Source organism: Achroia grisella, unplaced genomic scaffold (assembly GCF_030625045.1).
Source record: "Achroia grisella isolate CSIRO2021 unplaced genomic scaffold, CSIRO_AGI_Agris_v1 utg642, whole genome shotgun sequence".
In the NCBI taxonomy this organism is placed as follows: Eukaryota; Metazoa; Arthropoda; class Insecta; order Lepidoptera; family Pyralidae; genus Achroia; species Achroia grisella.
In genome coordinates this window covers 1,701,025-1,718,968 of record NW_026712979.1, presented here as the reverse complement: position 1 = coordinate 1,718,968, position 17,944 = coordinate 1,701,025, and the positions used below count along the sequence as shown (strand labels likewise).

At 33.3% G+C, this 17,944-nt stretch overlaps 1 protein-coding gene across 1 annotated transcript in view; it reads left to right on the top strand.

Moving 5' to 3' along the window:
* Window positions 1-17,944, top strand: part of LOC131849528 (muscle-specific protein 300 kDa-like) — a 184,006-nt gene that overhangs the window by 38,258 nt on the left and 127,804 nt on the right. Inside the window, exons 2-7 of the mRNA XM_059199616.1 lie at window positions 6,314-6,375; window positions 8,143-8,238; window positions 10,809-10,985; window positions 15,369-15,532; window positions 15,849-16,125; window positions 16,600-17,780. Of these exons, the coding sequence (XP_059055599.1) occupies window positions 6,314-6,375; window positions 8,143-8,238; window positions 10,809-10,985; window positions 15,369-15,532; window positions 15,849-16,125; window positions 16,600-17,780 (1,957 nt within the window). The remainder of the gene's footprint in view (window positions 1-6,313; window positions 6,376-8,142; window positions 8,239-10,808; window positions 10,986-15,368; window positions 15,533-15,848; window positions 16,126-16,599; window positions 17,781-17,944) is intronic.

Here is a 17,944-nt window from a genome sequence, read left to right as displayed (position 1 = left end):
TATTACATACAATTATTTAATAATAATAACCTTAATTATATACAATATACATATACTTATACATAAATATATACGTAATATTTATTTATACTTTATCAATAATAAACCGTACCGGTTCGTCTAGTACAATTGCAGCGTGCAGTGGAAACGCTCAATAAGAGGTTGACGTCACAACTCTTTTGTTCGCTATGTAGGTAGTCAGCGCGCGAGGAACCGGCCAACAGCGCGAGCGCACATTCAATTCGATATTACCAAACCAGTCGAGAACTATCTATGACGCGGAACGCTCGCTACTCGCTTGATAAATCGGCCGTACTGTAATTGATATTGCTCTGCTTATTCTCATTTATATCACCTTATTCATTAGTGCTTATATTCATTCTGTGCTTATTTCTTTACTGTGCTTGTGACTTTCTTCTCCTTCTACTGTATATACTTTCTTCCTATCTAAGTGTAACTGTGTTTACGTGTTGGGACAATATATATATCAACCGTAAGTCGAACTTTTATTTTATATCTACACTAATCAGAAACCCCAAACTATAATAATAACTATTAATTATTACATTTTTCTATATAATAATAGTAATGTATATTTATAGTAATTAAAAGACTATGTGTTACCCGTGATTTTGTCTGCGAAAAAATATTTATAAAATAAAAGTAGGCCAAGTTACTTCTTAGAGAGTTACACCGCAGTTAGCTAATGTTATATTAGCTATCTGCGAGTAAGTCTCGTTAAAATTGGTTCAGCCGTTTCAAAGATTAGCAAACAAACAGACACAGAATTAATGTGTGACTATAATGCAGGATCTTACTAATATTGTAAAGGCAAAAGATTGTGAGTATGGACGGATAGATGTGTGGATGGGCGGATGCATATTTGTTACTCTTTCACGCAAAAACTACTAAACGGTTTTTGATGAAACTTTACAGTAGTATATGTGTCAGAATAACATATAGGCTATAGATTTCAAAATCGCTGGCACAGCTAATAATGTATATGCATGGATAATTGTTAAAATGCAATAGGAATATATTTTACGACGTACTTTTATGATAGTAATTACAATAAAACAGACAGACGAATAGTCGTAAAGTGTTAATCTGTTTTGTAATAAGGTAAAATAACGTAGATGTATTATTTTAGTGCCACATAATATATACTCATTATTATTTCTTAAGATACATATGCATAGAAAACAACCAGACCGATACAAACAATCACTAAAATAGAACCCGCGACCATCGGAAGTAAAGCAGTGTGCTAAACTGAACCACCGAGGCTGACTGATATAGAGGGTGCCCAGAACTCAACGTCAAGCCGAAACGGTGTGACAAGATTGATTTTAACCATCATGAGAAAAATCAGAAAGAAAATCTATCCCATGCAGTTTGAAAATTATGAGCATTTAAGAAAAACCAAGAAATTTGGTCAAACTGTAACCATTTTTCGGTTATTGTGGTTAATTTTTATTCATTTAAACTTTGGAACCATAATCCTAAATAAGAATTCCAGAACCACAGTAAAAAATAAGGACACAATTGCCTTAAGTTTTCTATTCACAAATTTTATCGACTTTGAAAGGCCTTTCTTAAAAAAATGTACTAAAGTGCCTTGGAAAGTATCATAAAAAGTTCGCGCATTTAATCAGGATTCTAAAATGGTACAATACTTGTTAGTTTCATACTAAAAAAAACCGAGTAAAAAATATAAACCTCAAGTAACCCGATTTTAGCTAACCTATTTTACTAAGTTAAGTTAGTTTAAATTATTTTTTATTCGCACAAGTTCTTGGTAGGTTCTTAATTTTACGGCAAAATTATGAGAGAGATGGTTAGTGGACATGTTTGCCATGAGTGAGTGAGACAGATAGTCACGCCACTTTTACCAAAGTCAACAAAAGTAGGTAAAATTAATAAGGTAATGAAAAATATTGACCTAGTTTAGTTTAGGTTTATTGGAATATGAACAAAAATTTGATTTGATTTCTTCAATACATGATTTCAATCATTATTTTTTACAATCAACAAGATAACTTATACACAGGTATGTGTTACTTTTATAGTTCATAAATATATTGATTTTCTTTATTATTAAGAATTTTGTAATATTTTTATATACAAAACATTTTAGTCTAATGAAGAACTTTGACAGACAACAACAGTTCTCATATTAATCCTATATTTATTTCAGCTTATTCCACGTTGTTAACAAAATTAGTTGCTTATCTAATCGAGGAGAAAATCCTCTGTGGTGACCCATTTAGCTGATGAGAAAATAATTTCACTCTAGTTTCTGTTGAAATCGATTTAATAATATTAACAAAGCAAAAATATGCATTTTACGGATAAAATAGGATATATTTATATACTATTCTTGAATGAAATTGAATATATCTTATATATAGTCTCTCTCAGTATAAGCTATATTACAGCAAAGTTTCATTAAAATCCGTTCAGTAGTTTTTGCGTGAAAGAGTAACAAACATCCATCCATACTCACAAACTTTCGTGTTTATAATATCAATAATAAGATGTACGCAGTGCCCTATATTATGTTAATATATACAAAATTTACAGTGTAATGAGGAACCGATTCCATGTTTATTAAATAAAAATCAAATTGTATGTACGCAAGCAAATCGCATCGAACGCATCGGATCACGAAAATGGTTCCGTAATAAAAAATATGATCCATTCTAACCCGTGTTTGTAAAACATTAAAGTTGCTTTTTTTGTGGCACTAAATGAATTATTTGTCATATGCCATTTTATAGTACACTGTGCATAATTTAGGATAGGGATGAGTGATAAACATCGATGTTTTAGATAATATCGATACATCGATATTAAAACACTAATAATATTATTAATATATTTAGACAGGCTTTAACAAGAATAATTTGTGGGAAATAAAAGTTTATTAGACTAGTAGTTAACTAGTCTAGTAACTTTACTTTTCTACTAGTTTGCACTAATCGTGGTCAAGACCTGACTGGAGTAAGAGAGAGGGGTAAACATTTAGCATAAAACTATTCGCTTTACTAGCCTAGTTAACTAGACTTTTTGACTAGTTTATACTTACCGTGGTCACAACCTGACTGGAGTAAGAGAGAGAGGTATATATTTACCATAAAACTATTAGTTTTAAAATTCATTTAAACATACTGTATTAATAATACATACTGTACGCGAATCTATAAAACATAAGTACCAATAATATTATTGACAAAAAACAAGTACCGAATACTTAAAAGATCTAAAAATGACATTCGAAATACAATATTACAAGAAACCAGAAACGAAATGAAAATAGGTTAAAGGGAAACATCGATGTTTTCTGTTATCGATATGTCGATATCGATATCGACGTTTTTCTAACATCATACCTAATTGAAGATAGGCCGTTGCCCGTATCAGGTGGTACCGTTTGCGTGCAACCACGACGGTTATAAAGTTTGGGGGCTCGCCAGGATGCGTGACGGTGGACTGACAGGAACACTGTCTACAACGGAGCTCTGAACGAACACAAACTTGTAACTTAAATTCATGAAAGAAATACTATTATTTCTATAACCATACAATATTATGTTATATGTGACCACACTATCGACGGCCTCGGTGGTCTAGCGGTTTAGCACACCGCTATACTTGATGGTCGCGGGTTCGATTTCTCGCACGGTACAAACATTTGCATTCATGAGTCTTCCAGCGATCTTGACCAGATCGTTGGTCCCCCTTGCTGGAAGCCTTCCCACGCTGCGTCTTCCGATCCGTGGTCGCCACTCGAGGACTTTATTGCCCCAACTGTCCTTTGTATTTACATAAAAATATATCTATGTATTCTATGAGTACCTAACAATAAAGCAAGTTCTACCTTGGAACTAGATGGCGCTGTATGATTCGTTCAAAGTTATTGTATTATATTGTAAATTATTATACTTCCCTATTATTAATAATCCCCTTATAACTAGTAAAATGGATTATAAAGCATTTTCTAATGATTCTGTATTATGGTAAACAATATTTGAACAGAATACGAGCTGAGTTTCTTGTCAGTTCTTCTCAGCTCGAAAGCACTCCGAACGGACGGTAGATTTTTTTAAAATCAAATGGAATGATGCATCCGCCTGCGCTAACGGTTTACTCTGGCGAGGCACCAGTTGAAGATTATAAGATGAGCATGAGGTCAGGTCAGTCAGCCCATCGCAGTAAATTCACCATGAATTTATCACGATGGTTTCTAGGGGGAACCGCATGGAGGTCCACCTGACCTGGTACATTGCTAGCAATCCACATTACTAACAATTCCTTTCCCCCCAACTGACTGTAGATTTAACATATCATAAGAGTCTGTAATAAACCTACATGAATATAGATATTTCGCATTTATTTTCAAAACCATAAAATCAAACAAACCAGGGCAGATAGCTAGTGAATGGTACAAACCCAATAATGTAATTCTAACAAAACTTTAAGGTCACCATCGCTAATGCACCGTCCTTGAATGCTATTCAAAAATACACGTTCGTCGTCCATAATAGCGACTAAAATGTAATAAAAAACTGATTAAATCTACGGAAACCACAATGAGGTCATGTCTGGGGACCTTGTCTGCGTGATCTGCACTGATTGTATTGTTTATTATTTTCCACGTTAGCCTCTCATATGGGCCGTTATGGGTTTAAAGTCCAACCTATAGAATATAGTCAAAAATATAGAACAGAATAGAATAGAAAATCATTTATTCAAAGAAACTTAATTTAAGCACTTTTGAAGAGTCATAACATTTTTCGCTCATTCGGAAAGCTGTCTCATCATAAGAAGAACGAGCAAGAAACTTGTGTGTTGCTCTTTTAAATAATCCTTGTAAGTTTACATTTTTCAAGTCGAAACGTGTGAATACAAACTATCAACCGGCACTAATTTATTAGGGTCAAATATAAATACAAAATAAGATTAAATCTGTCGTAGTAATAAGAGCAAACCAGTCCCTACAAGCAGCAGTCGTTCACGATGAGCCAGCCATCACTGCGCTCGACCATATTTTAGGGAGCTCAATGACCGGGCCCACCACGCCGCCACATGTCTGGACATTTTAGTGAGCATGAAGCACTGAAACCTCCTGGTGTCTTCACAGGCTTCATTTAACGACTATCTAGGTTGTTGATTAAATATAAATATATATGATATTCAAAGTTTGTAAAAATATTACACTTAATTTAAAACAGGGGATAAAAGTTTGTATGAAAATTCGTCATTTTAGAAGGTAGAACGATGAAACTTCTTTCTTTAGTTATTTTAGGTTATCATTCAATATTATTCTTTATTTGATTAAGCCTACTATTCCACACAGACGAAGTCGTGGACAAAGTTAAAAATAAAAAAAAATGTGTTTGTATTTTTGTCGAAAATCTACAAGAATGTACAAAAATGGACATTTAAAATGTACAAATAGGTCTAGAATATACAAGAATGGGGAATTAAATGAAGATATTAATAAAAAAATATCGTTTGAAATAGTACGCGTGATGCATCACCAACACTTCAACACTTCAAGTGTTACACACATGTTTTGGCAAGTTGTTCTAATGCCAGTAACTTGTCCAGATAAATTATGAAAGTATATGAACACAGAGAACGTAAATAGATACAGATTATATCGGTTCATGATAGTCTATTTCCGATTGGCGTGCCAGCCAGTGTTATTGGCGCACTGAACTTGGCAACGTGGTTACGAAACCAAGTCATTCACATCGTATCCAAACTGATATCATATACTTATCCATATTATAAATGAGAAAGTGTGTCTGTATGTTTGTCAACCCTACGTTTAACCGTAGGGTTGACAAACATACAGACACATTCTGAATAAACAGAAAAATACAGAAACATTCTGAATAAAATTTAATGTAAATTTCTTTATATAATTGTCACGTAGACCATATGCTATACCATGTGCTAAGTTGCTATTCCTATTGCGCCGTTTCCTTTTTATTGTAAAGCAGTAACCGCGACTTCGTCTGTATTTGCTTGGATAGCATAAAATATTTATTAATCTCATCAAAAAACAAAATAAATAAATCTAATCCTTCAAAAATTATGAATTTCAAACTCACTTTGCCTATTTTATTTTATCCCCTTAAGGGTCAGTCAATAGTTTTCTTTGATCTGTTCGAAAGCTGTCTCAACACAAGAAGATTCGTCTTTTGTTTTAGATTTATTATTCATAATTAGTTGTATTTAGTTAATTGATAATGAATTAACTATACTTTATTCTGTTTTAAATATTATGTTTTGTTTGTTACAGATGAACAGGAAAGAGTACAGAAGAAAACATTCGTCAATTGGATCAACTCACACTTGTCGAAGGTGAGTTATCCAGATCATTGATAGTACTACTTTATATGGTTTTTTACCAATATATGAAAGTAATGTGGATCGGTAGAGTAATAAACCCAATGTTAGATACTGAAGTGGAAAAAAAATTAGGACGTCAAGTTTTTTAAATATTTACTATATTTGTTTTTAATAATTTTGTATGTGTGACCTACAAAAAAATAAAAAATGATACAGATTATTTCTTCTTTTATACAAATTAGTATCAGTTTCTCTTAATATAGACCAGCAGTAATCACCAAGCATATTTTTATCGCAAAAACCTTGATACCTCTCTTCATAAATTTTCAAATCTCGATGAAAACGTTCACCATGTTCCTAACTTATGCTTCCCAGGTTCTCAGGAAAAAAAATGAATTTTTGATGGTGCGAATGTAAAAAATGAATTTTTAATGACATATTCAATCCCAGCTTATGGTAATTCTTCAAATTGAAAGCAATTTCTTCATAATCTTCTAATTTATGGTTGCCCAGGAAATTAGCAATCACTCGGGTATCATGATAAATTAAACTGTTGCAGTTAGGAAGCAAGCAATTCAGATTTACTTCTTGAAAGCTGCTAATCTCTTAGAAGATCATTCGATTCACTCTGTGAAATTAAATGTGGTTCACTATCTTCAGATTCAAATTCGGGAATATTATCTGAATTGTGACTTAAGTCTATACTCTGCCATTTCAGTCTCTATGACCTCTGGTTCATTTTCCTTGAAGTACTGGGCAATGATGGGTAAGGCACTCTTTCAGAATGCAATACAAGTTTTGTGACTGATGAAATTTCAGGGTATAGTATATACTTACTGTTGTTGTTATTAAAACCTGAAGTTTTGGTAAGGCAAAAGTAACAGTCAGTAGCGTGAATTGTTCTCTCCATAACATTGGGACGCCAAACTGCAAGATTTTTTTTCCTGCAGACCAGTTCAATAACATACTTTTACAATTTGCACATGTTTAATTTTAAGATTAACACAACAAAAGCGAATATTAATTCTCTTGTCGTGGTGTTTGTTACCAAACTCCCGCTAAACCGATTTTTATATAATTTTGTGTGCTCTGGTGGCTTTGAGAATTGGTCAACATCTATTTTTCATACCCCTCAACGATACTGGTGAATTTTATTCTAATTTTGCATTAAAAATATATACAACTTCAAATTTTCACCCTTTTACGATCAATCGCTATTTTTAGGGCCGGGCGGGTCGTCATTTTATTGTAATCAGTACGTTTTGATACATCCGTCATACTCGTGAACGGATGTTGCTTGTGGGGACAGGTCTGTTCGAGACACGAACGCTGATTAGACTATTTGCATATGCTGATGGTCACTCTATTCTCCCAAATTTGAATTTAAATATGAATCTGTATTATTGAAAGCATGTACAACATTTATTTGAAAAGAATAAGAGCTGAGTTTCTTGTTAGTTCTTCTCATCTCGAAATCATTCCGAATTGATGGTAGATCATAAGAGTATGGAATAGACCTACATGAATAAAGATATCTTGAATTTAGAATTAGTTGTTATGATGCTAAATCCTGTTTAAGAAATTCTGGGAAATCATCGATTTGGTTTCTGGTAGTCTATGACTGAAGTCATGAACTAGGAAGAATGTACCTTCTGCAATCATAGAAATAATTCTACATGAAGAAGAATTTACCTTCTTCAATCATTGAAATAATCATGTCTGTAATAGACCTACCTAAATAAAGATATTCTGAATTTAAACTTGAATGTTTGTTTTCAGCGCATACCGCCATTGCGCATCGATGACCTGATCTACGACCTACGTGATGGCACTAAACTGTTGGCTCTACTCGAAGTGCTTTCTGGTGAAAAATTGGTGAGTTTCAAAATCATATTTTTATTACTCTAAAACAAATTACAAGTTTATCGAATTAGAGGTTATTTTGAGCCCCTTTTTTGCTTATCATATTCGTACATATACAGACAAAGTCGCAGTCTGGTCCAAACAGTCATTACTAGGCTTTCATATTCTATTCATTGCCTGATAATGCTTAGTTTAGTAATGAAACACGTGATGGTGATTCAATGATACCTGGAGTTTGATCACCAATACCTCGTGGCCCTTCCAGTAGCAGTGATCAGATTTCCACACCGAATATTTGTGGTCTCACATAACCTAAAGGAATTAAATAAAATAATACAAATCCATTTGATTCTTCTTTTTACAAATTATCTTTTTACGCAATCGGGATTTCTAATCACAGTGGGACCCCGCTTAACGTTGTTTCGTTTTATTTCAACCCTTTTATCTTTTATTTCAACCCGGGGATTCGGAACAACGAAAGACGTCGAGGAAATAGTTCAAGAAACAGCAGCTAGTCTGTCTAATAATGCCACTTGGCAAGTCTCAATTCTTAGGAAATTCCTTTTCATTTCGCGCTGCTCAGTTGTGGAACAAACTACCTGTACAGATACAGGAAATTCCATCAATTAGTTGCCTTAAGAAAAGGTTAAAATCGCACTATTTATCGACCTTAGTATGATTCGTCATGTATTTTATTATTTGTATTTTGTGTAATATATGTAGATATCTATAATAATTGTATATATATATATATATATATATCTTTTATTTATGTTTATTTTGTTTATTATTGTATATTTTATTATAGTTATAATATAATTAGAACATCATTTAATTTGTTCAATTTTAAATGTTTTGTTTTCTCAAATTTTGGTCATTTCAACATAATATTGTTGCACTATTGCACATGTGTTACCCACTCACTAATAGTTATGCCTCACTGTTGAGTTGACTGGTAGAGATCTCTTTTAGAGATAAGTCCACATATGCTCACTCTGTATATATTTAAGTTTACAACTGTATTTAAAAGTGCAATAAAGAATATATATAATGAGCTCAAGGAATTGACAGAGCAAGAAGAAAATAAAAATATAGAGAGCCTATAAGCCTATAACCATGTTCTCGATTAAAATTTTTCAATCGAGAAGAAGGTTATAGGCTCTCTAATGCCTGGAATCCAGAAATCGGTTTAATTAAACAAAAACAAAAAACGCGATCGAAAAGTGTATTAAATGTACGTAAAGATACTGTGAGTACAGTTTGCCGAGATGAATATCGAGCGAGTTTCAGTAGTAGCAACAAACGAAGACGTGTGAAGGTAGACGCATATGTCTGCCCATAAAAAGATTTCATTTTCCATCTACCCGCTGCTCTTCAGTTTACCCGTGATCATGGTGGTTGAAACACTACCGAAATATCGGGAACTCAGCAAATAAATATAAAACTTGGTAAGATCCCGTGATTTTTACTAATTATACGTAAAAATATTGATAATAGTGATTTCGAAGACAACAAAGAAAAACAGCCTTGTTTGATGCTGTTTCGTTTAGCGCTGGAACTTATTGGAACGTATTCCCCGCGTTAAGAAGGGTCTTACTGTGTTAAAGTATTTAGACTTTGTATAAAGTCGCCTGCGTAACCTTTTGCGTAGGTACCTATTTCAGCTGCAAAACAGCAATCATTATAAAATTTGTAAATTTATGCGTGGAAGCATGATACCTTAGCTCCTCCTAACACTATTGAGTGGCACCACGAGCGTCACATGATTTTGTTTTGTCATTGGTTTTTTATGTATATAGGCGATTATTGCTATTTATAGGCGATACCAATTTTGCCATTCTCATAGTCACATAACATCAAATATAGATTGTTTCCCATTTCCTTACTAAAATATGTAAAGTCATAGGAATAAACAAATAATTATTGTAGCGAAACAAATAGAGCTGACGTTTAGACATATCCCATGACGGATTCGGTGATCTAGTTGATTAGCATACCTCTTTACTTCCGATCGTAGTGGATTCGATCCCTCGCAAACATTTATATTCAGGAGTATAATTGTTTGTATTGGTTGAGTGTTTTCTATCTATAAATATATATAACTCAAAGGTGACTGACATGGTGATCCATCAACACACAGCCCAAACCACTGGACGGATCGGGCTGAAATTTGGCATGCAGGTAGATGTTATGACGTAGGTATCCGCTAAGAAAGGATTTTGATAAATTCCACCCCCAAGGGGTTAAAATAGGGGATGAAACTTTGTATGAAACTTCATCAATTTTAAACCGATCGGACAGAGAGTTTGCTTGCATAAAGCTACTATGACGTAGTCATCCCCTAAGAAAGGATTTTGATAAATTCCACCCCTAAAGGAATAAATTAACGCGAGCGAAGCCGCGAGCAAAAGCTAGTGTAATATATATAAGTTGTCTAGTACCCATAACACAAGCTCTGCTTAGCTTGTCTTGGGTTACTATTACTATAATGATGCAAGGGAAACTGTAATTTTCAAACAGCATTTAGCATTTATTTAATAACTATATTATAAGAAAGTTGACGAGAATATAATTTCTTTTAGCCTATGGAGCGTGGTAGAGTTCTCCGCCGGCCTCACTTCCTCTCCAATGCGAACACAGCACTCCGGTTCCTCGCCGGCAAAAGGATCAAGCTGGTGAACATCAACGCGGCTGATCTGGTCGATGGGCGGCCAGCTGTCGTCCTGGGCCTTATTTGGACGATCATCCTCTATTTCCAGGTAGGATGAATCGTGTAGGATCAAGCAGTCAACCCTATACACAGAGAGTAGCCATGATTGTAATATTAAAAAAAGCTCCACTTCTATTTTAGAATACTTATTTATTTTATTCCGAATTCGCGGGTGAATAGCTAGTCTATACTAGAGTTACCAACCGTAAAAACTACGTCCTGTTTTCCCAGGACATGTTCCTGGGAAAACAGGACGTAGTTTTTAAAGTTTTTTTCTGTTTAAATCGTTTTGGGAAATTGTCGTTTTGGTTTCTAGTAGTATATGACTGAAGTCATGAACTAGTAAATTCTTCTTCAATTATTGAAATTCATCATTATTAAACTTCAATAATTCTATGATTATCGTGAGAGAATGAGTCATCGTGTAACGAATCTATAGTAAAAAAAAATTCTACCACTCCCGAATTTCTCTCAATCATTCATAGATTGACAATAAAGAATATTTGTGCCTATAGCTTGTGTCAATGTACTGACTAAGTACTTCTGGAGTTTTAGTATAGTATACACTAATTGTTACCCGCGTCTTAATTCCACATGGAATTAACTTCTTTTTCAATAAAATAAATAAGTATTCTAAAATAAAAAGTGGTCTAAGTTACTCCTTATAACATTTATTACATTTAACATTTACTCCTTATCTGCGAGTGAAAGTCCCGTCAAAATAGCAAATTTTTTTTTTATGTAATTACGGTATATACTTTCATATGCATTTAGTGAAAAGTTAATTTGATATTACAAACAGTATTACTACTTAATTACTACAATGATACTTTAATTTTATTTAACTTTAAATAAATACTACTATATATGTATTTACAATATGAATATATCACGACTACTCACTGTGTTCTTAACATTTATTTTTAAAGCACCAGAGTGACGTCACATCAACTATTTAGATTTCTTATTAACACTTAGGTAATCTGTAGGTAGAGTTTAGATGAAGATATTACAGACAGAACATTTATTTGAAAAGAATACGAGCTGAGTTTCTTGTCAGTTCTTTTCATCTCGAATTCATTCCGAACTGACGGTAGATTTGACATATCCTAAGAGTCTGTAATAGACCTACATGAATAGAGATATTTTGAATTTGAATTTGACATAAGAGTCTGTAATAGACCTACTTGAATAAAGATATTTTGCATATGAATTTGAATTTGAAAATACATTCGGAGAATTCCTATCATACTGTGTGTGTATATTGATGAAACAGGTTTTAGAAAAAATAACGTCTATAAAATAAATTGAGAGATTTATTTCAAACTCGTTTATTCCCATCTGTTCGCTCATATATGATTCCAACTGCCATTTGATTCCATTCTCGATATATATTAAAAATTCTCGTATCACAATGTTAGTTTCCATACTATTACCAAACAGCTCAATTTTTATTAAATTTCATATGCTCATTTAGTAGATCTGAGAATCGGCTACCATTTTTCATAGCCTTAAGTGATAAGAGTTGTTCATATAACATTTATTTTTAATTTTTTTATAATGTGGTATTAAAAAATACATACAACCCTAAATTTTCACCCTTCTACCATCAACCCCTATTGTGAAAGCGACATTAATTTGTATGGCAAAACCACATTTGCCGGATCAGTTTCTTAATATAAATTTTATATTGAACTATAAAGTTGACAGCCAATAGCAGAATATACATGTATAATTATTGGCATTATTATTAACTATCTTATGATTTAATAATTAAAGTATATAATCGTTTAATTTCGCAATGTTTAACAAAACGATCTTTATCTAAATTTGCACTAGTTTGGTGACACGTATTGTTATTGGCGCAAGAAGATCCTTTTGTTAGTTAACTTGTTTAGATGCACTATACAGTCCGTTTAAATGAGGATATACTTTTATTATGTTTTTTTTTAAATAAATATTGTGTTGGTATAGAGTATTACTATAAAAATTGGTTAATCTATAGAGGAAATAACGGAAATAAAGGATGAGAATAATAATCACCTAGACATATGAAAATTATAAATTTCTTAATAATTTACAAATTGATAGACAGAAGATAAAATTATTAAATGTTATATTAATTCTCGCCAAGGGTAGTACTTTTTTTATAAGTGAAAATAATGAAGTATTTGCTATTTAAGTACAAATGGTCACTTCGTAATCTGAAGCCAGCAAATTACAAATTTCATAAAATGTTCATTCTCTCAAAGAGTAATAACTTTTTTTTAATGTAGATACCTCAAGTTTAACTGGTGGTTATCCTATCCGTATTTTGATATGACTTTGACGAGTTGTATATCAATATCAAATACAAAAGTACAAATACAATAATCATTACTTTATAATGATATAACGTAATTTCTTGATAGACCATAAAAATCAGTTAGAAAAAATCTATTTATAAGTATAGATGGAGAAAATCTATATAATATGGAAGTCGTTTGTTACGTGAAATATGTAACTGTACTATTTCTTTAATAAATAAAAAAAAATACTTTATTCCAACTCAATAAATATTAATTACTTAAAACAATACCCTTATTTTTTTTTAATATTAATTATAAAGCTCGATCTATTCTCATTTTAATTGGCTTGAACTAATTTTGTTTGCGCAAGCTTCTCTCAATATATTGGACCCACAGGACAGAGGACCACAGGTGGGTAAAATGCTTCACGGCTTTTAGATTGTCAGCTGTAATACTTGTTGATAGAGTTTATTTTAGAAGATTCATATAGTTATAGCTAAAAAAGTATTTAGTGGCATTTCATTTTAAACTTTGTAATAATACGTAATGGCCTTGGTGATCTAGCGGTTTAACCACTTCACTTTCGATGGTCGCGGGTTCGATTCCTCGCACGGTGCAAACATTTGTATTCATGAATATGATTGTTTGTATCGATCTGGATGTTTACTATGTATATTATATGTATTTACAAAAATAACTAAATATTTATATGAGCTATCTAGTACCTATATCACAAGCTCTGCTTACTGTGGGACTAGATGGGGCTGTGTTAATTGTCCAGGTTAAAAAAAATCAATATTGTTTTATTACTTTTACAAGTGGACTTCTAATTGTCAGTATTATAAATATATATATATATATATATATATATATATATATATATTTACCCATTAATATGTATTTACAATACGCGTATATTACAAATAGTGTATATACTATATTAAGCAATAGTGTTCACATTAAAAATATATCTTTACTTCAGAGCATGAAAAAGTCAAAAGAGAGCAACAAACAAAGTGATTTTTTGGAATATATGGGTTAACAACGTGTTCACTTTGTTTTATGTAGAATTAAACAACGATTTAAGAGAATATTTTCTTTATTTTCAGACACAACGCCTGTCAAAATGAACATAGCAAATAATAATATATGAGTATTAAGTTTGTATTACGTAACGTTTTGTTCTCTTAAACTCTTTATTGCTCTGAGATTACTGATTCGAGTTTACGTTTAATTTACGATACTTATTTATTATTAAAAAATAACTATAGGATTTGCTTTTTTATACCTAATACGGGCTATAGATGTTATTTAAGTAATATTATTATCAAAACCTGCTATTGGTTGACGAAATCATTTTCAATTTTAGTAGAGGGAAAATCACGATCACAATTTTTATTTTTTTTGTATTATTTTTACTGGTTTCCACGAGTTTAGTGTGGTTTTATTAATGGATATATCGAATACCGAACTACATTATTAAATAATATTGATTAATGTTGTATTAACATACTTACAATTACTAGGTGATTTCCCGCCCAAATAAATTTACTCTAATAATCTATGGTAGAGTTTTTTTTTCTTGAAAATTTATAGGCTAAGGACATATTAAACATAATAAAAAATATTGGGTTTCAACTAAATAATTAACTAAACAACATTACTATGTGTAACAAAAATATGTAGTTGAAAATTACATTTCGTAATATTTATAATACATTGGTAGACAGATAGAGACCACAGATAAGATAATATCTGTGGTCAGATACTATTACACAGTAATATAAATGTTTTTTTTAATAGAATTGTATTATTTGGATATTTTTTTTCAAATTTTTTTTCGTGCTTCACCACTGTTTACCTGTGTGTTGTTTTGCTACTGAGGTGTTATGTTCATTGAATGATAACTCGATTAGATATATATGAAATAGAGATGGAATTTTTTTTATACAGTTTTCGACTAAAATTCAAATTGTATATTTCCGTAGATTTGTATTATTGAAAGTTTTTGTAATGATTTATGTGATCCAATAATTCTTGAATTTTACTTAAACATTTTGAATACAGTATTGCTAGTAACACAGATTATTAACAGATGTTTTGTTTATACATATATATATTTATATCTACTATATTTCCACCAGATTGAGGAGAACAGTCGGGCGTTAGAATACCTTGGTGGGTCAAGATGTGCTTCAGCCATGTCCCAAGAGTCAGGAGCCGCCACTCCTACACAGAGGGCTGAGGACAGGTGGAAACAAGGCGCCAAGAAGACCTTGTTGCAATGGGTTGCAAACGCATTGCCCAAGTAAGTTAATTGTTGAAAGAAATATGTCGTAAATCTATTGTAGTCCCTTTTGTGGGCACGAACGAACTATGCTGGCTAGATAGGGACAACCATTTTCGTTAGGGAGGGGGAGGGGGGGGGGGAATGATCATTTCTCGTCTCCAGTGAAGGAGCAGCCCGGATGTGAGCACAGAAACCATTCCGGGCCTACTACCCTACCCTGCTAACCTCCACCCTTCACACAATTTTCAAAATATCCTGTATTTTTGTTTTCCGTAATGTTGTTGTTTCATTATAGTTACTTAACTGGGATTAAACAAATTTATTCTTTCACCAGGGACTCAAATATTCAAGTAACAGACTTTGGCCCTTCGTGGCGAGACGGTATAGCCTTCCTTGCTATAATCGACGCTATCAAAGCCAATCTGATCAATTTGGCTGAGATGAAGAGGAAAACAAACAGGCAACGGTTGGAGCACGCCTTCGATGTGGCAGAAACAGAGTTGGGTATTGCCAGATTGCTGGATGCTGAAGATGTAGACGTGGAGAAGCCAGATGAGAGATCCATTATGACATACGTAGCTCAATTCCTGCATAAATATCCTGAACCCAAGGTAAATCTTTTGCGTTTACTAATTGATTTAAGATGATTTTTTCCATTTAGTGCTACGTATAAATTAAGATACAGATTGAATATTTTGGAACTTTAAATACTACTTTTTTTTTATTCTATGACGGTGGCAATCAAACATACGGCCCATCTGATGGTAAGTGGTTACCGTAGCCTATGAACGTCTGAAACACGAGGGGTATCACGTGCGCGTTGCCGACCCTTAAGAAACCTTAATATATCCTTCTTGAAAAACCCCATGCTGCAGTCTCGTGGGAAAATCTCGGCAGGAAGTTCATTCCACAATCTAAGTGTACGCGGGAGGAAACTCCTCTGAAACCGCACTGTTCGGGACCACTTAGGTTCCAGCGTGTGGGGATGAATTCCCTGTCAATGGCGACAAACCCTGAAACTGTATTGTAAATCTAGATTTATATTTGTAAAATATCAAAATTATAAATATCATTACATTTTATAGACAACAGGACCTGATGCCGTAGCAGCAGTACAAGAGGAGTACGAATCTCTTAGAATGTGGCTGACAGAACGAGTCACCACAGTTCAAAGGCAATACGACTCGCGAACTCTCTCGCGAAGCTACGAGGACTATGTCCGCGCCGAAAACGAGAGGCTCGCTCGTGAACCAGTGTATCAAAAACTCGAAAAACTAATGTACACACAAAGCCTAGTGGCCATAGCACCAAAATCTTGGCGCGAGCTTGTCTCACTTTGGATCGAATTAGAGAGACTACACAGAAAGTGGCTCTGGCTCTTAGACTCAGATCTTCCGGGAGACTTCAGAACCGTTGGTGAGTGGTTGGCTAAAGCCGAATATCTTCTATACTTTGATGAAATACCAACAAACTTAGATGAGAGAACCGCCGCTATCATCAGTGAAAAGTTGGAGGAACATACCACATTTTTCTCCAGTCTCCCCGAAATCATTGACAGATTTGAGGCAGCATTAAGATCCCCAGATGCCGCTAAGATCCCATCGGGAAGACTCCAAGATATGAAGGAACGGCTTGAGACTGTGAGTCGAAGAGCACCACAAAGGAAAGCTAGATTAAAGTACTTGGAGCACAAATGTTGTATCGTAGCATTTACTGAATTGACTAAAGCTAAGTTAGCCGGTTGGACCGGTAAATACGGTCGTATTGATCATGTTCGTGCCTTATTAGATGACTATGACAATTTCGTGACTAAAAATAAAATATTCCAAGAGTTTGATAGAGCTTATGTGGATATAAAACAAGTAGCAGATGAGTATAAGAGAGTGTGTGAAATAGATAAAACTGAAGCAAGAGAAATTGACATATTTTTGAGAGATGTATCGGATATGTGGAGACGAGTGGCTTCAGATGTGAGGTGTGCCCGAAGTGTATTAGAAGAGGTTATTGCTCATTGGGAAAGATGGAATACTTTATCTGATGATTTTACAAGCTGGCTTGATAAAGCACAGCACATGTTAAGAGTATCTGAAGATGAAAGATTAGAATTCTTCCAAGATTTAACTGTGTGGAAAGAGAAGCATCAGCTTCTTGGCGATGCAGCTGGATTTTTAGCTGCAACTAGCAGTGAAGACATAAGTTCGGAAGTAAAAAGGAAGTATGTGGAAATAACTGAACGCTGGGAACGTGTATGGGAGGAGGCTGAGCGGTAAGTTCTAATTAAAATTCTTTAGGTTTAATTTATAAATTTTATTAGTGTTCGTTACACTTAACATGTAACTGTTTGAATTTTTAATTGCTTTTCCTTGACCTTTTCTACCAGTTGCGATTTTAGTTATCCAAAAATACGTATGATTATTTATAATAGTTTTA